The 24,229-nt window shown below is 48.3% G+C and overlaps 2 protein-coding genes across 2 annotated transcripts in view; one reads left to right on the forward strand and one right to left on the reverse strand.

Annotated features, from left to right (window-relative positions):
- Nucleotides 1–287: 287 nt before the first annotated feature.
- Nucleotides 288–10,630, reverse strand: cbx6a (chromobox homolog 6a). The gene is made up of 5 exons (XM_034532796.1): nt 10,505–10,630; nt 8,428–8,471; nt 8,184–8,249; nt 7,801–7,867; nt 288–4,076 (listed from the first exon to the last, which is right to left on the reverse strand). Exons 1-5 carry the CDS (start codon nt 10,583–10,585, stop codon nt 2,904–2,906), a joined length of 1,431 nt encoding a protein of 476 aa, XP_034388687.1. The 5' UTR covers nt 10,586–10,630; the 3' UTR covers nt 288–2,903.
- A 523-nt stretch (nt 10,631–11,153) lies between these two features.
- Nucleotides 11,154–24,229, forward strand: part of pla2g6 (phospholipase A2, group VI (cytosolic, calcium-independent)) — a 14,847-nt gene continuing 1,771 nt past the window's right edge. The window contains exons 1-17 of the mRNA XM_034532550.1: nt 11,154–11,275; nt 12,222–12,442; nt 14,030–14,239; nt 14,679–14,859; nt 14,933–15,120; nt 16,586–16,682; nt 16,796–16,978; nt 17,661–17,769; nt 19,524–19,613; nt 19,723–19,795; nt 19,895–20,058; nt 20,135–20,285; nt 21,067–21,203; nt 21,762–21,916; nt 22,030–22,081; nt 22,405–22,520; nt 23,148–23,221. Coding sequence (XP_034388441.1) covers nt 12,228–12,442; nt 14,030–14,239; nt 14,679–14,859; nt 14,933–15,120; nt 16,586–16,682; nt 16,796–16,978; nt 17,661–17,769; nt 19,524–19,613; nt 19,723–19,795; nt 19,895–20,058; nt 20,135–20,285; nt 21,067–21,203; nt 21,762–21,916; nt 22,030–22,081; nt 22,405–22,520; nt 23,148–23,221 — 2,195 coding nt within the window. The 5' untranslated portion in view covers nt 11,154–11,275; nt 12,222–12,227. The remainder of the gene's footprint in view (nt 11,276–12,221; nt 12,443–14,029; nt 14,240–14,678; nt 14,860–14,932; nt 15,121–16,585; nt 16,683–16,795; nt 16,979–17,660; nt 17,770–19,523; nt 19,614–19,722; nt 19,796–19,894; nt 20,059–20,134; nt 20,286–21,066; nt 21,204–21,761; nt 21,917–22,029; nt 22,082–22,404; nt 22,521–23,147; nt 23,222–24,229) is intronic.

Consider the following 24,229-nt stretch of genomic DNA (forward strand, 5'->3'; position numbering starts at 1 on the left):
AAATGTATTTTGATTAATTTTACAAAATACAAAATAAAAGTATTAACATGTATTTGACAAAATAAAAGATGTTTAATGAATTAGTCGTTAGGTAGGAAGATATAGTGCCTATAAAGTATCCGCCCCTCGGATGTTTCTCCCTTTATACATGAAATCATGGTCAATATATTTGGGCTTTTTTGACAAGAACTTGCAAACAAAAGCTTTTATGTCAAAGTACAAACTATTGTTTTAGAACACTTTAATCCCCCTTCCTCATTAAAGTCTACAGAAACAGAACAAAAACATCTTTTCAAAGAGCTTTTTAATGAAAAGCCTCGTAACAAGAAACACAGAAAGCAACGAGTCGTAACGCAACCCTGAACGCACCGTCTGAAGAGCGCTTCGTGAACCACACAATGCAATTCAAATTAACAGCATCACATTAGCAATATTATGCATATTTAAAAATAATACAAAGTATTAAAGTACAGTACAAAGGAGAACGTTCATGAAGCTTCTTTCTCCGCACGTTTAAACATCCTTCCTTTATTCCCGCCGAGCGCCAAACAAACAGCAAGTAAACATCAAATATGAATCTTTAAAAGTTAACGGATAAAATCAACAACAACAACAATCTGAGCCGACGTCTACAGAAAGAGATCAAAGATCAAAGATGAAGACGACCACCCAACAACGTCTGTCCCTCCTGCAGCCTACGAGAGCATTGAAACAGCACGACGAGGAGACGAGACAAGGAGACATTGAAACGAGGAGACAAGGAAACGAGGAGACAAACAAGGACGCGAGGAAACGAGGAGGCAAGGAGTCAAGGAAACGAGGAGACAAACAAGGACGCGAGGAAACGAGGAGGCAAGGAAACGAGGAGACAAACAAGGACGTGAGGAAACGAGGAGGCAAGGAGTCAAGGAAACGAAGAGTCAAGGAAACAAGGAGACAATGAGACAAGGAAACAAGGAGTCAAGGAAACAGAGACAAGGAAACAAGGAGTCAAGGAAACAAGGAGTCAAGGAAACAGAGACAAGGAAACAAGGAGTCAAGGAAACAAGGAGACATGGAAACAAGGAGACAATGAGACAAGGAAACAAGGAGTCAAGGAAACGAGGAGTCAAGGAAACGTTTGGCGTGAACACGACTTCCTGAAACAGCCGATCATCAGACTGATCTTCTGGTCGGCAGCTGATTTTCCCCCCAGGTCAAAGGTCAAAATGCAAAGTGCTGAACCTTAGTTTCAGGCTCCAGAAGGAAGCGCTGCCTTTCAAGGGCGAAGCCGTCATGGTAACCCTTGTGCATTGGGTCTTTATTTAGCTTTTTAAACGTCTCTAATAAACCCAAAAGTTTACCCAAAATACTAACCGTCAAAAAAACGTCAAAACAAATGTAAAGAAACGGGGAAACATGAAGCTCTTTATGTTCATCTTAAATAACCATCAATAAGATCAATGTCCAACCACATTGACCGACATCAAAACAGGAAGTAGTAACGCAAAGCTTCATGTGCTTCATTCTTCTCCTCACCTACAAAGCCTTGATTGGTGATGCACCATCATATCTTAAGGAGCTTGTAGTACCATATTGCCCCACTAGAGAGCTGCTCACTAAATGCGGGGCTACTTGTGGTTCATAGAGTCCTAAAAAGTAGGATGGGAGCCAGAGCCTTCAGTTATCAAGCTCCTCTTTTATGGAACCAGCTTCCACTTTCAGTCCTGGAGGCAGACAGTCACCTCATTTAAGAATAGACTTAAGACTTTCCTCTTTAATAGTGCTTATAGTTAGGGCTGAATCAGGTTTGCCCTGGTCCAGCCCCTTGATATGCTGCTATAGGCTTATAGGCTGCTGGGGGATGTTTTAGGATACACTGAGCACCTCTCTCCTCTTCTCTCTCTCCTTATGGATGAATTTACATCTCTCCATTGCACCTTATTAACTCTGCTTCCTCCCCGGAGTCGTTGTGACTTCACGTCTCATAGGGTCCATTGGACCTGGAGGTGTCTGATGCTGGTGAGCCGGCCTCCTGCCTTGGATGTCGTATGTGTACAGATTGTAAAGTTTGTGATTTGTGACATTGGGCTAACAGCGTGACGTTCATTTAGTACATTATGGCCATTTAGAGACAAACAGACCATAAAGCAGGGGATGCTTTAGGGCGGGGCTACAGGTGATTGGCGTCTCTGCGTCCCTCCTGATATGGTCACTTCCTGTTCACTAGTTTAAAAATAATAACAAAATTTAAAGACGACGACTTCTTACAGTCTGAGGGTGTATTCATATTTTAAACCTCAATGCGGCGTTCTAAAGGAAAACGTGTTTCTAGGTGCGATCGAACAGACATCGATGTGTCATTTAAAGTGAAGCACAAGGGTTAACAGGTCCAGGCTCAGACCAGGACCACGTGGTGGAACCAGAACTGCTGATCTAAAGATCCCATTAAAGGTGTAAAGTATTGAAATCCATCAGCGTCTTCACTCCGTCAGCTGATCCGGGTTCAGCCCACGGAGCTTCTGGACCTTCAAAGGACCAGCGAGGTTTCTGACAGCCGGGAAACACGATGACTTCTAAACTATGTTTGTGTTATTGTGCAGCTGAGAAGGTTGTGCGTGCATGTGAATACTCATGAGTACGTATAAGCATGTTCACGAGGATGCTTCATGAGCTGCAATAAGAGTCCAACGGGTTCAGAGCACACGGCTCATTGACCTTTCACCAGCTGGACTTCCAATGGCACTATGGGGTGGGGGGGGGGGTGTGGGGGGGGGTTATCTTTACAGGTAAAATAATACCTGTTGCTGTTCCCAACTGGGTCGGCGTCGGAGAGTCTTTAATGTCTTTAATGGCGTATCAGCTGCCCGTGTTTACATTTCACAAACAAGTAGCAACGCGGGTATTCAACGGCGTCCGGTCTCCTATGGCTTGGGAGGAGGGGGGTCATCGGAGGCGGGGGCAGGGGAGGGGGCGTTTTCAGGGCCAGCAGAGGGAGAGGCGGGGCCTGAGGCTGGGGAGGGGAACTCTTTTATGGTGACGGTGACGAGGTTGGTGGTGACGTCGGTGACCACCACGTCCTTGCAGCTCGGCGCCATTTCCGGGTGCCAGTTAGGGTCTCCCTCAGCGGGGGCCCTTTGGGCTTCGACGGGGGCGGAGCTATGGTCCCCGGGGAGGGCGGCGCCCATGGAGGCAGCGGTCAGCTGGCGTTTAGCCCGCCGTTGGCGGGGACTTTTCCTGCATACCTCTTGGGTCGTCCTACCACCGTCCTCCTCGTCGTCCTCCAAGGAAGGTGATGGCAAGCAGGGGAAGAAAGGCGGGTTCGGGGAAGCAGCCGCTGGCTTGGCGCTCTGGCCCTTCTGGGTCTCTGTGGGGGGTCCACTGGACTCGGCGGCAGGCTGGGACTGAGCCGCCGAGGCCTTTCGATCAGAGCGGGCGGAGCTGGAAGGAGACGGAGGTGAGCGGTGCTGGGAGGAAGTGGACTGGGTGTTCCCGGCCCCGGTGCTGGAGCCTGGGTGGGAGGGAGGGGACGCGGGGGGGCCCCCACACTGCAGCCCAAACGGCTTCCCATACATGGGGAAGCCCAGCATCTTCAGAGGGGGCTGGAAAGGTCTGTAGGGGGCCTCTCCCTTCTTCCCGATGATGCGATTGCGTGACGGGATGTTCTGGCGTCCCGCCGTCGTATTCCTGCCGCCTGTGGACGCGCCGCCTCTCCCCGGCTTGTCGATGACCTTCAGGTTGAGGATGATCCGACCCCTCTTGACCTCCCGGGGTTTGACCCTGCGGTTGAGGATGCGGACGGTCTCGGAGAAGGGAGAGACGTGCAGACGGGAGGGGAGGCCACCGGGGTTGGAGAGGGAGGCCGCCGTGGGGTCCGAGCGGGGCAGCGGGCGCCTGGACATGCGGTGGCAGCGGTGAATGTCTTTCTTCAGCTTGTGGGTGGCGGCGAGGGAGTTGAGTTTGGGAGAGGGCGCCACGGTCGAGGAAGAGGAGGACGAAGACGCCAAATGAGACAAGGCGGAGGAGGAAGGAGTCGCTCTGCCGGGAGTGGACGAGGAGGAGGCTCGGCTGCCGGCCGCTGCCTTCTGGGTCCGAATCTGAGGGATGAAGAATTAAGAGTTCACTTCACCGCGAGTTCTACCGACCTTTGAAGATTGTGTTGCTTCGTTTCCCATAAAAAGTTGTTTTTTGGTGTTCAGCAGGTCAGAAGTTATGAAATATGCCAATATAAACTATTGGAATTGGCTTAAAGTTTACGTTTTAAAAGACTAATATGACCTTGAAGAGCTGGCTTGTGACCTGACATGAAAGGAAATGGACGACCTTGTCTTAACGAGGGGGGAGGAGTCACGAGTTAGCAGCCGGCTAACCTCGTCGTGGTTTGAAGTGAGGACATTATTATGAAGACGTTATTAAATCTGTATTTTTCTGGCAGTACAAGCTGCAACTTGACTCATTACGGTCCATCTTCACCACGGGGCTATTGTTACGGGGGCTATGGTTACGGGGCTATGGTTACAGAGCTATGTTACGGGGCTATGTTACGGGGCTATGTTACAGAGCTATGTTACAGGGCTATGTTACAGGGCTATGTTACAGAGCTATGTTACAGGGCTATGTTACAGGGCTATGTTACAGGGCTATGTTACAGAGCTATGTTACAGGGCTATGTTACAGGGCTATGTTACAGAGCTATGTTACAGGGCTATGTTACAGGGCTATGTTACAGGGCTATGTTACGGGGCTATGTTACAGGGCTATGTTACAGGGCTATGTTACAGAGCTATGTTACAGGGCTATGTTACAGGGCTATGTTACAGGGCTATGTTACAGAGCTATGTTACAGGGCTATGTTACAGGGCTATGTTACAGGGCTATGTTACAGGGCTATGTTACAGAGCTATGTTACAGGGCTATGTTACAGAGCTATGTTACAGAGCTATGTTACAGGGCTATGTTACAGAGCTATGTTACAGGGCTATGTTACAGGGCTATGTTACAGAGCTATGTTACAGGGCTATGTTACAGAGCTATGTTACAGGGCTATGTTACAGGGCTATGTTACAGAGCTATGTTACAGGGCTATGTTACAGGGCTATGTTACAGAGCTATGTTACAGGGCTATGTTACAGGGCTATGTTACAGAGCTATGTTGCAGGGCTATGTTACAGGGCTATGTTACAGGGCTATGTTACAGGGCTATGTTACAGAGCTATGTTACGGGGCTATGTTACAGGGCTATGTTACAGAGCTATGTTACAGAGCTATGTTACAGGGCTATGTTACAGGGCTATGTTACGGGGCTATGTTACGGGGCTATGTTACAACAGGGTTATGTTACGGGGCTATGTTACAACGGGGCTATGTTACAGAGCTATGTTACGGGGCTATGTTACAACAGGGTTATGTTACGGGGCTATGTTACAACGGGGCTATGTTACAGAGCTATGTTACGGGGCTATGTTACAGGGCTATGTTACGGGGCTATGTTACAACAGGGTTATGTTACGGGGCTATGTTACAACAGGGCTATGTTACAACGGGGCTATGTTACAGAGCTATGTTACGGGGCTATGTTACAGGGCTATGTTACAGGGCTATGTTACAACAGGGTTATGTTACAACAGGGTTATGTTACAGGGCTATGTTACAACAGGGTTATGTTACAGGGCTATGTTACAACAGGGCTATGTTACAGGGCTATGTTACAACAGGTTTATGTTACAGGGCTATGTTACAGGGCTATGTTACAGGGCTATGTTACGGGGCTACGTTACAACAGGTTTATGTTACAGGGCTATGTTACAACAGGTTTATGTTACAGGGCTATGTTACAGGGCTATGTTACAGGGCTATGTTACAGGGCTATGTTACAACAGGTTTATGTTACAGGGCTATGTTACAGGGCTATGTTACAGGGCTATGTTACGGGGCTACGTTACAACAGGTTTATGTTACAGGGCTATGTTACAGGGCTATGTTACAACAGGGTTATGTTACGGGGCTATGTTACAGGGCTATGTTACAGGGCTATGTTACAACAGGGTTATGTTACAGGGCTATGTTACAACAGGGTTATGTTACAGGGCTATGTTACAACAGGGTTATGTTACAGGGCTATGTTACAACAGGGTTATGTTACAGGGCTATGTTACAGGGCTATGGCTACAGGGCTATGTTACAGAGCTATGTTACAACAGGGTTATGTTACAGGGCTATGTTACAGGGCTATGTTACAGGGCTATGTTACAGAGCTATGTTACAGGGCTATGTTACAGGGCTATGTTACAGGGCTATGTTACAGGGCTATGTTACAACAGGGTTATGTTACGGGGCTATGTTACAGGGCTATGTTACAGGGCTATGTTACAACAGGGTTATGTTACAGGGCTATGTTACAACAGGGTTATGTTACAGGGCTATGTTACAGGGCTATGGCTACAGGGCTATGTTACAGGGCTATGTTACAGAGCTATGTTACAGAGCTATGTTACAGGGCTATGGCTACAGGGCTATGTTACAGGGCTATGTTACAGAGCTATGTTACAGGGCTATGTTACAGGGCTATGTTACAGGGCTATGTTACAGGGCTATGTTACAACAGGGTTATGTTACGGGGCTATGTTACAGGGCTATGGTTACGGGGCTATGTTACAACAGGGTTATGTTACAGGGCTATGGTACAGGGCTATGTTACAGGGCTATGTTACAACAGGGTTATGTTACAGGGCTATGTTACAGGGCTATGGCTACAGGGCTATGTTACGGGGCTACGTTACAACAGGTTTATGTTACAGGGCTATGTTACAGGGTTATGTTACAGGGCTATGGTACAGGGCTATGGTTACAGGGCTATGTTACAGGCTATGGCTACAGGGCTATGTTACGGGGCTACGTTACAACAGGTTTATGTTACAGGGCTATGTTACAGGGTTATGTTACAGGGCTATGGTACAGGGCTATGTTACAGGGCAAATACAACAGGGTTATGTTACAGGGCTATGTTACAGGGCTATGGTTACAGGGCTATGTTACAGGCTATGGCTACAGGGCTATGTTACGGGGCTATGTTACAACAGGGTTATGTTACGGGGCTATGTTACAGGGCTATGTTACAACAGGGTTATGTTACAGGGCTATGTTACAGGGCTATGTTACAGGGCTATGTTACAACAGGGTTATGTTACAGGGCTATGTTACAGGGCTATGTTACAGGGCTACGTTACAACAGGTTTATGTTACAGGGCTATGTTACAGGGCTATGTTACGGGGCTACGTTACAACAGGTTTATGTTACAGGGCTATGTTACAGGCTATGGCTACAGGGCTATGTTACAACAGGTTTATGTTACAGGGCTATGTTACAGGCTATGGCTACAGGGCTATGTTACAACAGGTTTATGTTACAGGGCTATGTTACAGGCTATGGCTACAGGGCTATGTTACGGGGCTACGTTACAACAGGTTTATGTTACAGGGCTATGTTACAGGGCTATGTTACAACAGGGTTATGTTACAGGGCTATGTTACAACAGGTTTATGTTACAGGGCTATGGTTACAGGGCTATGGTTACAGGAACTTCACTAAACAGGTATCTGTGAAGCAAAGTTTCAAAATAAAACTTTCTGGGTTTATGTATTTTTGGAAGTTTCTTTAACGTCTTTCTCTTCTTTAAAAGCTACCCGAGTTATTATTAACAAACGACGTTTCAATAACTGGAACGCTATGATTTCCCAATTAATAAAGTATACATATCAGGAAGAGGTGGAAGACATCCGTTAATGTGCTGGCGCTCGTCTTCATGCACAGTGAAACGTTACCTTGCCGGTAACGGTTTTGGGTTTCGGACCCCGTTTCTTGGGCCCGGTTATTTCCCTTTCCCGCTCCCTGTGAGATGAGAACAAAGGAAAGTGGAACGTTACAGATTTCACAATAAAAGATCAGTGTGAACAGTGGAGATGAAAGAGTCGGTGTGAAGGTCTTCAGTCTTTAGTTGGATTTCCTCTTTTAAAATCCATAACACGTACGACAACGTGTACAATCACTAGGAAGTGAGAACCTGCGACTCTGTGCCTGTTCTCTCATTATTAAACTAGGAGAACATTAGAGAACATTGACCTCACGTTACACTTTAGAACATTCTTCCTGAAGATTTTGGACTTTTCTAACGTGTCACAGTAAATGAGAAGTACAAAGAACTCACTTGCGCTCAAAGCCCAGTATCAGCCTGTCGTCCAGGATGTTCTCCTCGGGTTCCCAGGTGCTGTGTCTGAAGCACCAATAGTGAAGCAACGTGAAGCGACACAACAAACTCTTCTTCTCTTCTTTTAACCACAAAAGACTATTTTTATGTACAATTTCAGTTTAGCGTCCAGACATTAAAAGCTAAACAAAAGCTCCCTTTAAAAAGCATAATTCACGTTTAAATCAAAGTGAGGAGGACTCACTTCATTGCCCATCCTTTCCACTTCACCAGGTATTCAAGTCTTCCCTGAAAGAAAAACAAATCATTAAATTACGTTACAGTTCATTTAGCTGACGCTGTTATAAGAGACTTACAATACGTGAATTCAACCATGAGAACAAACAGGTTAGACCATGTCCTGGTGTGAGGTTAGACCATGTCCTGGGTGTGAGGTTAGACCATGTCCTGGGTGTGAGGTTAGACCATGTCCTGGGTGTGAGGTTAGACCATGTCCTGGATGTGAGGTTAGACCATGTCCTGGTGTGAGGTTAGACCATGTCCTGGGTGTGAGGTTAGACCATGTCCTGGTGTGAGGTTAGACCATGTCCTGGTGTGAGGTTAGACCATGTCCTGGGTGTGAGGTTAGACCATGTCCTGGTGTGAGGTTAGACCATGTCCTGGGTGTGAGGTTAGAGCATGTCCTGGATGTGAGGTTAGACCATGTCCTGGTGTGAGGTTAGACCATGTCCTGGGTGTGAGGTTAGACCATGTCCTGGGTGTGAGGTTAGACCATGTCCTGGGTGTGAGGTTAGACCATGTCCTGGGTGTGAGGTTAGACCATGTCCTGGATGTGAGGTTAGACCATGTCCTGGATGTGAGGTTAGACCATGTCCTGGGTGTGAGGTTAGACCATGTCCTGGGTGTGAGGTTAGACCATGTCCTGGTGTATTTAGGTTGAAGACCAGTCGAGCAGCTGCATTCTGGATGAGTCTGGTGGACCAGAGCTCTGAGATGTTGGAGATGTTCTCCCAGTCTGTTATAATAAATCACCTCTGGCCAGATCTTCCTCAAATTGAACAACATCAATAACGTGTGTCTTTTAGTCCGTTAATTGAATCCCTATTCTATTGAACTGTATATACTTTAATGTGTAATGTATTGTATATATTGAGCATTGTGTCCCTGGAGATGAGGCGTCTGACTGCATGACCGCTGCTCACCTTTTGCTCTAGTATTCTCTATTAATCTACACTTTCATGACCGCATTTTATTTTCTATTATCAAAGTAGGCACTATTATTTTGCACCAATACGTGTAACGCATTTGTTAATATTAGTCATTTTATATTAATTATTCCGAATCAATAAACGATACTCGTTATGGATTCTGCTCTCATGTGGACTTGGGTTCCTGAACAAAGACCAGGACCCTCACTGACCCCCGGGACAATTTCCTTCAAGACCCTTTAACATTTTTTCTTTTCTTTATTAAAATACACTTTTATTGTATAATATATACTTGTTTTAAAGTAGTTATCTGGTTGTTGTTTATCATATTTGTCTATTATTGCACTGTGCCTATTGTTTTATTCAATGTTTATTGTTATGCAGCTTTCGCCTCGTCACATTCCTTCTATGTGCAACCTCCATTCTGATTCTGATGCGTTAGGAAGTCGTTTGCATGGAAGTAAACATCGTGTTTATGACATCATATCCTGAACATCTGTGTTAATCTGAACCCTAAATATGTGCTGCTTTTCGTTGCATTCACTCCTCTCCTATGAAGAGTCCTGGCTGTGGACTCTGAAGTGTAGCTGGAGGCCTGGTGTCCTCTGGGGTCCCCCCTCCCCAACTAGGTCTGGATCCGGGTCCGATCAACCAGAGAGACTCTGAGGAGTCCTTCAGCACCTGTGGCTCGTGCAGGTCTCTCCCAGCAGCAGAGTGTTATAGGATCTCCAGCTGTGATGCTGAAGATCCTGCAGGCTGCAGACTAGCTGGAGCTGCTAGCATTAGCGGGTAAAGACCCCCACCCCACCCCCTCGATATGTCACAGCACGGCCTCCTCCCCTCCTCGGCCTTGTCCCGCCTGCAGCCCCGTGTTTGTGTGGCTGCTTATACTATATTATGTATATATAGATACTATATATAGATACTATGTATACAATATAGATAATATAAGAGCCATGTTGGAGCTAGCTAGGAGCTAGTTATCATCTAGCTAGTTAGCTCCTGGTTAACTCCGGCCACAAGGCCCCGAGCCCACGAAGCCGAGCCGGAGGGGAGAGGTGAGGTGGGGGGGGGGGGGGGACACACGCGTGGAGAGCCGGCGCGAGAGCTCACCTGGCGGACGCGGCGTTTCAGGATGGCTTCCGCCGCGAACACGCGATCACCCGTCGAGGAGAGCTCCATCTTCTCTCTCATGGCCGGAGTGACGTCACTACTACGGCCTGCTGCCTGCTGTCACGTGGCCGGGTCGGCCCCCTTCGGTCGCCCTGGCAACGAGGAGGACTCTCACGAGGATGCGAAAGAACTCGTCTGATTATGATGAACACATATAATATAATATATATATATATATATTATATATATATGTATAATATATTATATAATATATATATTATATAAACATATATTATATATATTATATATCTGATATATATATATATATATATTTATATATATATATATCATATATATCTGATATATATATATATTATATATCTGATATATATTACATATAACATATATTTATATATACTATATATATTTATTATTTATAATATTTAATAAGTTAAATTATGAATTATCACAATTATTTTATATCGAATTATTTTAAAATATTTGTATTATTATTATTATATCTGTTATAATTATGTTAATTATGATTATCATATATTTAGGTTTATTGCCTACATTGTAATCCCACTAAACTCCTCAGATCATTACGCCCCGCCCCTTTTACCTTTGAACCGCCCTCTCGTCGAGCTCTGATTGGCGCTACTCGCGTCAGTCAAGATTTGTATCAGTTCGGTTTCAGCGTCGCGTGATCGTTGACGTCGCTGTCAGAAGTCAAGCGACGCGTAGCAGAACCAGAGGAAGACGTACCAGCAGGTAAGACACGTCACCTGCAGCTACCGGGCGCGTGAACGGGGAACACGGCTTGAACCGGGTGTTCGGGAGCGGGGGCCGAACACCCGGTTCACCCGTTATCCGTTATCAGCGGGCTCGTGAGCGGCGTGAACGGAGCCGCTTCCCCCCCCCCCCCCCCCCCTGTTGTTGTCACGGGGCGACCCCGTTATTACCGTCACCACGGTAACACAGCTCCACTGATCTCAACCCCGGAAGTACAGATGCTGTGGAGAGTAAACAACAACAACGACACACATCTGGTGTTAATTACACAGACAGGGAATGAGGCTTTGTGGTCAGGACCTCATTAAACAAACACATACATAGAGTACGTTGTTCAAGATACAGGTGTGTGTTTCAAGATACAGGTGTGTGTTTCAAGATACAGGTGTGTGTTTCAAGATACAGGTGTGTCAGAACTCGTCCTGAGAGTCAGTCAGTGGGGGTTCTGCAGCCATCAAATATTTCAGTGGACAAAACTTGTGAAATTACTATTAATGACTATATATATTCAGTTTTTTAAACCCTGCCAAATGGAGATAAAAGCAAAGTATTCACATCTTTCCTGAAGTATTAGCAGCACTACAGCATAAAGAAGTACTCTGTTACAAGTAAAGGTCCTCATTCATAAACCTACAAAAGTATTAGCATAGTAGAAAAGTACAAACGATGCAAAATGGCCCATTTCTGATTTTTATCTATTTAATTATTGCTTTGTAATTGTTTCTGCATTCATGTGTTCATCATGTTATAGTTTCTTCTTAAAGATACTGTATTTAATCAGTGGGGTAAAAAGGACAATATTCTCCTCTGAATTATTAAAGTATAAAGAAGCGTACCAGAAAGTAAAAGTACACATGATGCAAAATGGCAGATTTCTGACTAATATGTTATATTATTGCTCTTTAATTATTGTAATTACCGCCAGGTGACGATGCAGTTCCTTGGCCGGCTGCTGGACACGGTGTCCTCCGTGTCCACCCTGTTCACCAACCCGTACCGGGTCCGGGACGTGCCGCTGGCCGACTACGGCGGGGGAGGCAAAGCCCTGCTGAAGGAGGAGGGGCGCTTGGTTCTGTACAGGAACACCCCGTACCAGTCGTGGGACTGTCTGCTCATGTGCCCCGAGACACCCAACATGACCCTGAGGTCCGTGCTCAGCACGTCGGTTTTTCCGCCACCATCTTTTTTTTTTGCAACCAGAGAACAGGAAGTGACCATATGTTGACTGATGAGGAGTAACATAGAGACGCCATATACCTCTCTGTAAAGACCTGTAGCCCCGCCCCTAGAGCATACCCTGATTTATGGCAGATTAAACATTTGGTGTCAATTCTGGAAAACCATAGAGACATCTTACCTTCATAACTGACCGTCAGATTCATTCAAGATAACAGACTTTGAGTTGGATAAGCTGCTCTGCTGCAGATCAATAGTGATCCAAGATTAATCATTAAGATAATCTGCTGAAAGTATTAATCAAATCTGCAGGGGCTACTGAACACACTGGTGTTCATTTCAGCTGCATTCTCTCTCCTGACCACCAGGGGGCGACTCCTCTGGTTGTATAGAAGTCTATGCTTCATGTATTAAAGCTGCATTCTTTCTACTGACCACCAGGGGGCGACTCCTCTGGTTGTATAGAAGTCTATGCTTCATGTATTAAAGCTGCATTCTTTCTACTGACCACCAGGGGGCGACTCCTCTGGTTGTATAGAAGTCTATGCTTCATGTATTAAAGCTGCATTCTTTCTACTGACCACCAGGGGGCGACTCCTCTGGTTGTATAGAAGTCTATGCTTCATGTATTAAAGCTGCATTCTTTCTACTGACCACCAGGGGGCGACTCCTCTGGTTGTATAGAAGTCTATGCTTCATGTATTAAAGCTGCATTCTCTCTACTGACCACCAGGGGGCGACTCCTCTGGTTGTATAGAAGTCTATGCTTCATGTGCTAAAGCTGCATTCTCTCTACTGACCACCAGGGGGCGACTCTTCTGGTTGTATAGAAGTCTATGCTTCATGTGTTAAAGCTGCATTCTCTCTACTGACCACCAGGGGGCGACTCCTCTGGTTGTATAGAAGTCTATGCTTCATGTGCTAAAGCTGCATTCTTTCTACTGACCACCAGGGGGCGACTCCTCTGGTTGTATAGAAGTCTATGCTTCATGTATTAAAGCTGCATTCTTTCTACTGACCACCAGGGGGCGACTCCTCTGGTTGTATAGAAGTCTATGCTTCATGTGCTAAAGCTGCATTCTCTCTACTGACCACCAGGGGGCGACTCTTCTGGTTGTATAGAAGTCTATGCTTCATGTGTTAAAGCTGCATTCTCTCTACTGACCACCAGGGGGCGACTCCTCTGGTTGTATAGAAGTCTATGCTTCATGTGTTAAAGCTGCATTCTCTCTCCTGACCACCAGGGGGCAACTCCTCTGGTTGTATAGAAGTCTATGCTTCATGTGTTAAAGCTGCATTCTCTCTCCTGACCACCAGGAGGCGACTCCTCTGGTTGTATAGAAGTCTATGCTTCATGTGTTAAAGCTGCATACGGAGTCTCTACATCCCTCCTCCTCAGTCCACATATGGTCACTTCCTGTTCGCTGGTCGTGAAAAAACAAGATGGCGACGGCCACATCACCGGCTTCAAAGCGCTATACTCTGCAAACATTATGATCCCTTTAAATTAACACTTTAAAATATATATATATATGTCACCTCTTCTCCGTGAACCAGGCTGTTTCAGGTGGCGTCGGAGGAGGACGCCATGAACTTGTTCCCCCAATACGCCCTCAAGCTCCGCCCCTTCTACGAGACACTTCTTTTGAAGGCCGAGACCACGCAGCCAATCGTAGACTGCATCCGCAACCACCAGGACTGGAGCTCCGCCCACATCGCCGTGGAGACGGGCATGAGAGAGTGTCTCAAACATAACTATGTCCAGAGGTAACGAGTTCACTCGAAACAAGTTAGTTAATTTGATTTAAACGATTATCAAAGTTGTTGTCGATTAGTTTTCAAACTAAATGTACAAACTAAACATTCGGATGCTTCACAGGTTGTTGTTGTTTTTGTGTTTATTATTAGTTGTGTTGGCAGCTGGAGTTTGTGCACTATACTGTGTATATATGTATATATATATACTGTGTATATATGTATGTATATATATTATACTGTGTGTGTGTGTGTGTGTGTATATATATATATATATATATATATATATACACACACACATAAATATATATATATATATATATTTATGTGTGTGTGTATATATATATATATTTATGTGTGTGTGTGTGTGTATATATATATATATATATATATATATATTACATTTATACAACCCCAACAAATGTATTTATATACACATACGTGCATGCAGTCAGATCAACGCTCGTGACGGCTCCGGTCAGACGCCGCTGCACCTGGCGTGCGAGCGCGGCGACTTGGCGTGCGTGAGGCAGCTGCTGGAGGAGAGCCAGGCCCGGACCGACATCAGGGACCGGCACGGGGAGACGCCCATGCACCGTGCCGCCAAGCAGGACACGCCCGCCGTCATCCAGGTGAGGCCGGCCCTTCGTAGCCCCGCCCCAAAGCACGCCCTGCCTTATGGACTCCGCCCCCTCTCTCTCCCAGGTCATGTGCTCGAGGTTGTGCTCGGGGGTGAACGAGCTGAACGACAACGGGGAGACGCCGCTCCACGTGGCGTGCCGCCTGGGACGCGTGGAGTCAGTCAGAGCGCTGCTGGGGGGCGGGGCCAAGTGTGACGTCATCGGCGGCACTGGCTACGCCATCCACAGCGCCATGAAGTACAGTGAGAAGGGGTGAGCAGGGTTGAAGATGAGGAGTCCTGATCCTGGTCTGAGTTTAGTCCTGATCCTCTATAGACCTCAGATTGGTCCTGGTCTCCTATATGACCTCAGTGTAGCCCTGGTCCTCTATATGACCTCAGTTTAGCCCTGGTCCTGGTCTGAGTTTAGTCCTGGGCCTTTATAGACCTCAGTTTAGTCCTGGTCTACACTACCACTTTAGTCTACAGGGGGCACCAGAACCGACACTACCACTTTAGTCCACAGGGGGCACCAGAACCAACACTACCACTTTAGTCCACAGGGGGCACCAGAACCAACACTACCACTTTAGTCCACAGGGGGAACCAGAACCAACACTACCACTTTAGTCCACAGGAGGCACCAGAACCAACACTACCACTTTAGTCCACAGGGGGCGTCAGAACCAACACTACCACTTTAGTCCACAGGAGGCACCAGAACCAACACTACCACTTTAGTCCACAGGGGGCGTCAGAACCAACACTACCACTTTAGTCCACAGGGGGCACCAGAACCAACACTACCACTTTAGTCCACAGGGGGCGTCAGAACCAACACTACCACTTTAGTCTACAGGGGGCACCAGAACCGACACTACCACTTTAGTCCACAGGGGGCACCAGAACCAACACTACCACTTTAGTCCACAGGGGGCACCAGAACCGACACTACCACTTTAGTCCACAGGGGGCACCAGAACCAACACTACCACTTTAGTCTACAGGGGGCACCAGAACCGACACTACCACTTTAGTCCACAGGGGGCACCAGAACCAACACTACCACTTTAGTCCACAGGGGGCACCAGAACCGACACTACCACTTTAGTCCACAGGGGGCACCAGAACCAACACTACCACTTTAGTCCACAGGGGGCACCAGAACCAACACTACCACTTTAGTCCACAGGGGGCACCAGAACCAACACTACCACTTTAGTCCACAGGGGGCACCAGAACCAACACTACCACTTTAGTCCACAGGGGGCGCCAGAACCAACACTACCACTTTAGTCCACAGGGGGCGTCAGAACCAACACTACCACTTTAGTCCACAGGGGGCACCAGAACCACCACTACCACTTTAGTCCACAGGGGGCACCAGAACCAACACTACCACTTTAGTCCACAGGGGGCACCAGAACCAACACTACCACTTTAGTCCACAGGGGGCACCAGAACCAACACTACCACTTTAGTCCACAGGGGGCACCAGAACCAACACTACCACTTTAGTCCACAGGGGGCACCAGAACCAACACTACCACTTTAGTCCACAGGGGGCACCAGAACCAACACTACCACTTTAGTCCACAGGGGGCACCAGAACCAACTCTAAATGAGTGTTCCTCAAGTAGCTTTAACTCCAGAAAAAGAAGACGGATGGATTCCAAGCCATTTTTTAGAGACATTGGAAGATGTACTTCAGTATTGTATACACTCTTTTGTTTGGTCAGCTGTGTGGAGGAGATCCTCAAAGCAGACTCGGGTCAGCTCCTGGCTGAGGACTCTCTGTATGGAGGAACTCCTCTCCACTGGTCCAGAACTGCTGAGGTGAGTAATGTTGAGCTGGTTTTAAACAACAACTCCACCAGAGAAATGTGTTCCTGCTCGTATGTTCCCACAATGGCTTCATGACCAAGACCTCCATGGTGTCTCCGGACCAGATGTGCCTCATGCTGCTGCAGCACGGCTGTGCGGTGAACTACCTCAGCAAGACCGGAGAGAGCGCCCTCCACATCCTGACCCGGAAGGGGCGCTTTGAGGCCGCCATGGTGCTGCTCACCCACGGGGCCAACGCCAACCTCAAGGGCCAGGACGGGAACACAGCGCTGCACCTCGCCATGAAGGTGACGTAGGGCGCTCGTGAAGGAGGAAGGAATCGGCAAAGTGGTTGAAATGCAATATTGTTCTGTTTTTAATCTCATGATCCGTCTTCTCTCCCGTGTTTATTACTTGAGACCAGACGAAAAAACATGTTTAATTAGTTCCTTAATGCAGTTTTCATCTGTGAATCAGTGTGTTGTTGTAATACTCGTGTTTGGCCACACGAGGCTGAAGCGCTTATGTTTTAAATCTAAAAGCATTCGCCTCTTCTTCCAGGTGAGGTTTTTAATTCAAACAACTTCCTCACACTCAATTTATGTGATTCGTGCTTTTAGTTCTAATTAGAACACGTCTAGTGGTGCACTTCAGCCTCGTGTGGCCAATATGAGTATTACAACAACAAACAAAAGATATTCACAAAACCGTAACTGATAAAAAGATACCGACAAAACTTTAAAATATTGTTTCTCAGATTAGAATTTTTTTTTTCATAAACACATCAGATCAGATTTAGCAACCAGATTATAGGCTCCGCCCCCAAAGAGCTATCGCTATTGTTTTTTCCCCAATAGCGCTGAGAGGGCGGAGCCTTTACGAAACATTTATTAACAACTAGTAATGTGACACCATCAACATGTAAACGGTGCCCCAGAAAAGCTCAAATAGTTTTTAATATGTGAATCTGTGTTCCCCGATGTTCTCCAGAGGGACCACATGGAGTTGATCAAAGCTCTGATTGTGTTCGGGGCCGACGTCGAGATCCACAACGACCTGGGAGAGACGCCCGGACTCATCGCCGCTCGCACCAGCAAAGGTAAGAGGGACTTAGACTGAAGGAGGCGAGGAGAAGGAGGCGAGGAGGCATATGGAGGACAGGGAGAAGGAGGCATATGGAGGACAGGGAGAAGGAGGCATATGGAGGACAGGGAGAAGGAGGCGAGGAGGCATATGGAGGACGGGGAGAAGGAGGCATATGGAGGACGGGGAGAAGGAGGCATATGGAGGACGGGGAGAAGGAGGCATATGAAGGACGGGGAGAAGGAGGCATATGGAGGACGGGGAGAAGGAGGCATATGGAGGACGGGGAGAAGGAGGCATATGAAGGACGGGGAGAAGGAGGCATATGGAGGACGGGGAGAAGGAGGCATATGGAGGACAGGGAGAAGGAGGCGAGGAGGCATATGGAGGACAGGGAGAAGGAGGCATATGGAGGACAGGGAGAAGGAGGCATATGGAGGACAGGGAGAAGGAGGCGAGGAGGCATATGGAGGACAGGGAGAAGGAGGTGAGGAGGCATATGGAGGACAGGGAGAAGGAGGCGAGGAGGCATATGGAGGACAGGGAGAAGGAGGCGAGGAGGCATATGGAGGACAGGGAGAAGGAGGCGAGGAGGCATATGGAGGATGAGGAGAAGGAGGTGAGGAGGCATATGGAGGACAGGGAGAAGGAGGCATATGGAGGACAGGGAGAAGGAGGCGAGGAGGCATATGGAGGACAGGGAGAAGGAGGCGAGGAGGCATATGGAGGATGAGGAGAAGGAGGTGAGGAGGCATATGGAGGACAGGGAGAAGGAGGTGAGGAGGCATATGGAGGACAGGGAGAAGGAGGCATATGGAGGACAGGGAGAAGGAGGCGAGGAGGCATATGGAGGATGAGGAGAAGGAGGTGAGGAGGCATATGGAGGACAGGGAGAAGGAGGGGAGGAGGCATATGGAGGACAGGGAGAAGGAGGTGAGGAGGCATATGGAGGACAGGGAGAAGGAGGGGAGGAGGCATATGGAGGACAGGGAGAAGGAGGCGAGGAGGCATATGGAGGACAGGGAGAAGGAGGCGAGGAGGCATATGGAGGATGAGGAGAAGGAGGTGAGGAGGCATATGGAGGACAGGGAGAAGGAGGGGAGGAGGCATATGGAGGACAGGGAGAAGGAGGCGAGGAGGCATATGGAGGACAGGGAGAAGAAGGCGAGGAGGCATATGGAGGACAGGGAGAAGGAGGCATATGGAGGACAGGGAGAAGGAGGCGAGGAGAAGGAGGCGAGGAGGCATATGGAGGACGAGGTGAAGGAGGCATATGGAGGACAGGGAGAAGGAGGCGAGGAGGCATTTGGAGGACGAGGTGAAGGAGGCATATGGAGGACAGGGAGAAGGAGGCGAGGAGGCATTTGGAGGACGAGGTGAAGGAGGCATATGGAGGACAGGGAGAAGGAGGCATATGGAGGACAGGGAGAAGGAGGCATATGGAGGACAGGGAGAAGGAGGCGAGGAGGCATATGGAGGACAGGGAGAAGGAGGCATATGGAGGACGAGGAGAAGGAGGCGAGGAGGCATATGGAGGAGGAGGAGAAGGAGGCAAATAAGGAACTTGAGCTCACGAGCCCGTTACGTGTGTGTGTGTGTGTGTGTGTGTGTGTGTGTGTGTGTGTGTGTGTGTGTGTGTGTGTGTGTGTGTGTGTGTGTGTGTGTGTGTGTGTGTGTGTGTGTGTGTGTGTGTGTGTGTGTGTGTGTGTGTGTGTGTGTGTGTGTGTGTGTGTGTGTGTGTGTGTGTGTGTGTGTGTGTGAACGTGACAGGTCCTAATAGAAAGATCCTGCTGGACATGCTGTGTAGTGTGGGGGTCCAGCGGTGCCTCCCCCCCCCCTCCAGCAAGGCCCCGTCTGCAGGTAACAGCAGCTGGTCGATTGTTTTTGCAAACTAAATGTTTCCATCTTTAATGCACACGTGATGCCATGTTTTGGCTCCGTATCAACAGCTGTTGTGATTGGTCGACAGGGTTGGAGGACATCCTGTCTGCGGGGGCCGCGGTCGGTGCCACGAGCCAGGGCACCAAGATGGAGAACAGGAAGTGAGTGATTCTGACGAGTTTCATCTGACACGGTCCTCAGACGCTCAGTGCGATGACAGTGTGTGTGTGTGTGTGTGTGTGTGTGTGCGTGCTCTGCAGGATGGACCGCCTGCTGTGTCTGGATGGTGGGGGCATCAAAGGCCTGGTGTTGATACAGATGTTGATCGCTCTGGAGCGAGAGGCCGGGCGGCCCACCAGAGAGCTCTTCGACTGGGTGGCTGGAACCAGCACCGGGGGCATCCTGGCCCTCGCTATCGTCCACGGTGTGTGTGTGTGTGTGTGTGTGTGTGTCTCTGTGTGTGTGTGTGTGATAATAACGATGGTGTTTCTGCTCTGCAGGTAAGTCCATGGAGTACCTGCTCTGCCTGTACTTCAGGATGAAGGAGCAGGTGTTCAAGGGGTCGCGACCTTACGAGTCGGCACCACTGGAGGACTTCCTGCAGAAGGAATTCGGAGAGAACACCAAGATGACGGATGTTTGTTACCCGAGGTAAAACCTGAAGATGGTTCACTATGTTAATAAATCAAGAGAGAAGGAATACTTTTGTCATAGACTTCTATACAACCAGAAGAGTCGCCCCCTGGTGGTCAGGAGAGAGAATGCAGCTTTAACACATGAAGCATAGACTTCTATACAACCAGAGGAGTCACCCCCTGGTGGTCAGGAGAGAGAATGCAGCTTTAACACATGAAGCATAGACTTCTATACAACCAGAAGAGTCGCCCCCTGGTGGTCAGGAGAGAGAATGCAGCTTTAACACATGATGCATAGACTTCTATACAACCAGAGGAGTCGCCCCCTGGTGGTCAGGAGAGAGAATGCAGCTTTAACACATGATGCATAGACTTCTATACAACCAGAGGAGTCGCCCCCTGGTGGTCAAGAGAGAGAATGCAGCTTTAACACATGAAGCATAGACTTCTATACAACCAGAAGAGTCGCCCCCTGGTGGTCAGGAGAGAGAATGCAGCTTTAACACATGATGCATAGACTTCTATACAACCAGAGGAGTCGCCCCCTGGTGGTCAGGAGAGAGAATGCAGCTTAAACACATGAAGCATAGACTTCTATACAACCAGAGGAGTCGCCCACTGGTGGTCAGTAGAGAGAATGCAGCTTTAAGACATGAAGTATAGACTTCTATACAACCAGAGGAGTCGCCCCCTGGTGGTCAGGAGAGAGAATGCAGCTTTAACACATGAAGCATAGACTTCTATACAACCAGAGGATGACTCAGACCTTCATTTGGTGCGTTCTCTCGTCTGTTCAGGGTGATGGTAACCAGTGTTCTAGCAGACAGACATCCGGGCGAGCTGCACATCTTCAGGAACTACGACCCTCCCTCCGTCCACCGAGAGCCCCCGTACACCACCACCGCCACCTTCAAGCCCCTCACCATCCCACAAGGTACCCCATCACGTAGAACTGCCCTGATGCACCACCGGGGGGCTGAAGTTGGAAAGCGAGTCGCCGGGTGAATGCAGAACGAGCTGCATGGCGTATTCCTGAAGAAGTCCGGTTGTTGGTGATGTTTGAGTGCCAGCCATGTTGTTGTTGCAGGATGGGAGGATGAGGATGTGTTGGTAGTAGGATACACAGAGGAGCCGCCCAGAAAGCGTAGGAAGGTGACTGATGAAGGTGTGTCTCTGTGAAGAGAAGGATATCTTTCATTCTTTTGGGCGGCGCCCCACAAGTTCCCACGTTTAAAGGGACGGTTTGACTTGTTGGTCTTGATGAGCGTTAGAGCTGCTGTCAGGTGGACGGTGCTCCCCCTGGACAGCGCTAATGCTAAGCTAAGCTAGCCTGCTGCTGGGAGCTATCAATCTTCTCATCTCAGCAAGAAATTGAATAATTCGTACTTCACAAAATGTCAAACCTTTCCTTTAATTGTGACTCCAGATAGTTGCTCACAGGTTTGGTGTTTTCAGCGTGGATGTTTTTTGAACGCCTAAATCTTTCCACCAGAACAACTCGTGTGGCGAGCCGCCCGCTCCAGCGGCGCCGCCCCCACCTACTTCAGACCAATGGGCCGCTTTCTGGACGGAGGGCTGCTGGCCAACAACCCGACGCTGGACGCCATGTCAGAAATCCACCAGTGCAATAAAGCTTTGAAAGCTGAGGTATCTTGGTCATCCATCACAATCACATTCATACACTCCCCAGCATTTGTGTTTCTTTTAGACCGATAAATGATCCGTCGCCTCCTTTCTTAACCCCCCCCCCCCCCCCTCAGGGCCGTGGACACCAGATCAAGAAGTTGGGTATTGTGGTCTCGCTCGGTACAGGTGAGACTTCCTTCTGTCTGAACATGATGCAAACATTTATTTTACATTTGGTTGAAAATGACCTCAATCTTCGGCATCACTGAGCCCACTGAGCATGCTCACTAGCGTCTCCTTTAGCTCCGCCTCCCTCTGTTCCAGCCTCGTTCTCATTCAAGTGAACGGAGGAAGGAAAGTGGCTGTTTTTAGAACCTCATGATTTAATTAAGAGATAATCAAGTATTCAAACTGAGAAGTTGATTTACATCAAAACTAATAATCCTCTAAATTACAGTTGTCTCTTTTTTGTGCCCCACGTTATCATGTGACCTGCCATGTCTCTGCAGGTAAACCTCCTCAGGTGGTGGTGAGCTCCGTGGATGTGTTCCGACCCTCCAACCCTCTGGAGCTGGCCAAGAGCTTCGTAGGAGCCAAGGAGCTGGGAAAGATGCTGGTGGACTGTGTGAGTATTCCTTCTGTACGTCGATGAGTTCAGCTCCTGATGCAACCTGGTTTCTAAAACAACGACCGCGAGATCAACACGTTGTGTTTAGGACGTTCGCTGGAGGAAAAACAAAAGAAAGACTGGAGGAAATGACGAAACACCTCAGAGTCATGGACAAAGGTCATACATCCAATATGTCCTCTTAGCCTTCTGCTAACCACGTTAGCTGTCACAACAAGCTAAGCTGTTAGCGGGAGGGAGAGAAACCTTGCTAATAGTTTAACTTAGCCTTCTGCTAACCTCGTCAGCCGTCACAACGAGCTAAGCTAGTACAGAGTTTGAGAAATTGCTCACAGTTGGGCTCATACTCTGCAACCAGTGTAGCATAAAAGCATGGTGGAGTTAAAGCTAACCAGCGTCTGAACAAAGTTGTTATTTATCCGGTGATAGCACGGTGCTTTTCCTACACTCTGGTTGAAGCAGATAGTTATTAGCGCCTGGCTAGTTAGCTATCTACCTTGCTAATTCTTTTGTTCAAATGGAGTCGCTCTCTGATTGGTCAGTGTACAGACTCTGATGTCTGTCTCGCTCTCTGATTGGTCAGTGTACAGACTCTGATGTCTGTCTCTCTCTCTGATTGGTCAGTGTACAGACTCTGATGGCTGTGCGGTGGACAGAGCTGGAGCCTGGTGTGAAATGATCGACACCGTCTACCACAGGTCAGCTGACTATGAACCCACTACACTGGAGTCCTCTGTCCTCTGTCCTCTGCATCCTCTGTCCTCTGTATCCTCTGTCCTCTGCATCCTCTGTCCTCTGTCCTCTGTCCTCTGCATCCTCTGTCCTCTGTCCTCTGCATCCTCTGTCCTCTGTATCCTCTGCATCCTCTGTCCTCTGCATCCTCTGCATCCTCTGTCCTCTGTCCTCTGCATCCTCTGTATCCTCTGCATCCTCTGTCCTCTGCATCCTCTGCATCCTCTGTCCTCTGTCCTCTGCATCCTCTGTCCTCTGTCCTCTGCATCCTCTGTCCTCTGTCCTCTGCATCCTCTGTCCTCTGCATCCTCTGCATCCTCTGTCCTCTGTCCTCTGCATCCTCTGTCCTCTGTATCCTCTGTCCTCTGTATCCTCTGTCCTCTGTCCTCTGCATCCTCTGTCCTCTGCATCCTCTGTCCTTTGTCCTCTGCATCCTCTGTCCTCTGTATCCTCTGTCCTCTGTATCCTCTGTCCTCTGTCCTCTGCATCCTCTATATCCTCTGTCCTCTGCATCCTCTGTCCTCTGTATCCTCTATATCCTCTGCATCCTCTGTCCTCTGCATCCTCTGTCCTCTGTATCCTCTGTCCTCTGTATCCTCTGCATCCTCTGTCCTTTGTCCTCTGCATCCTCTGTCCTCTGCATCCTCTGCGTCCTCTGTCCTCTGCACCCTCTGCATCCTCTGTCCTCTGTATCCTCTGTCCTCTGTATCCTCTGTCCTCTGTCCTCTGTATCCTCTGTCCTCTGTCCTCTGCATCCTCTGTCCTCTGTATCCTCTGTCCTCTGCATCCTCTGTCCTCTGTCCTCTGCATCCTCTGTCCTTTGTCCTCTGCATCCTCTGTCCTCTGCATCCTCTGTCCTCTGCGTCCTCTGTCCTCTGCATCCTCTGTATCCTCTGCATCCTCTGCATCCTCTGTCCTCTGCATCCTCTGTATCCTCTGTCCTCTGCATCCTCTGTCCTCTGTCCTCTGCATCC

Source organism: Cyclopterus lumpus, chromosome 1, assembly GCF_009769545.1.
Source record: "Cyclopterus lumpus isolate fCycLum1 chromosome 1, fCycLum1.pri, whole genome shotgun sequence".
NCBI classification, from domain to species: Eukaryota; Metazoa; Chordata; class Actinopteri; order Perciformes; family Cyclopteridae; genus Cyclopterus; species Cyclopterus lumpus.

Coding starts and splice junctions, on each gene's coding strand:
- cbx6a (XM_034532796.1), bottom strand. CDS start 10,585: ATGAGAGAGAAGATGGAGCTCTCCTCGACGGGTGATCGCGTGTTCGCG. Junction 8,472..10,504: donor TGAAACGCCGCGTCCGCCAG/GTGAGCTCTCGC, acceptor TTTTTCTTTCAG/GGAAGACTTGAATACCTGGT. Junction 4,077..7,800: donor CCAAAACCGTTACCGGCAAG/GTAACGTTTCAC, acceptor TTCATCCCTCAG/ATTCGGACCCAGAAGGCAGC.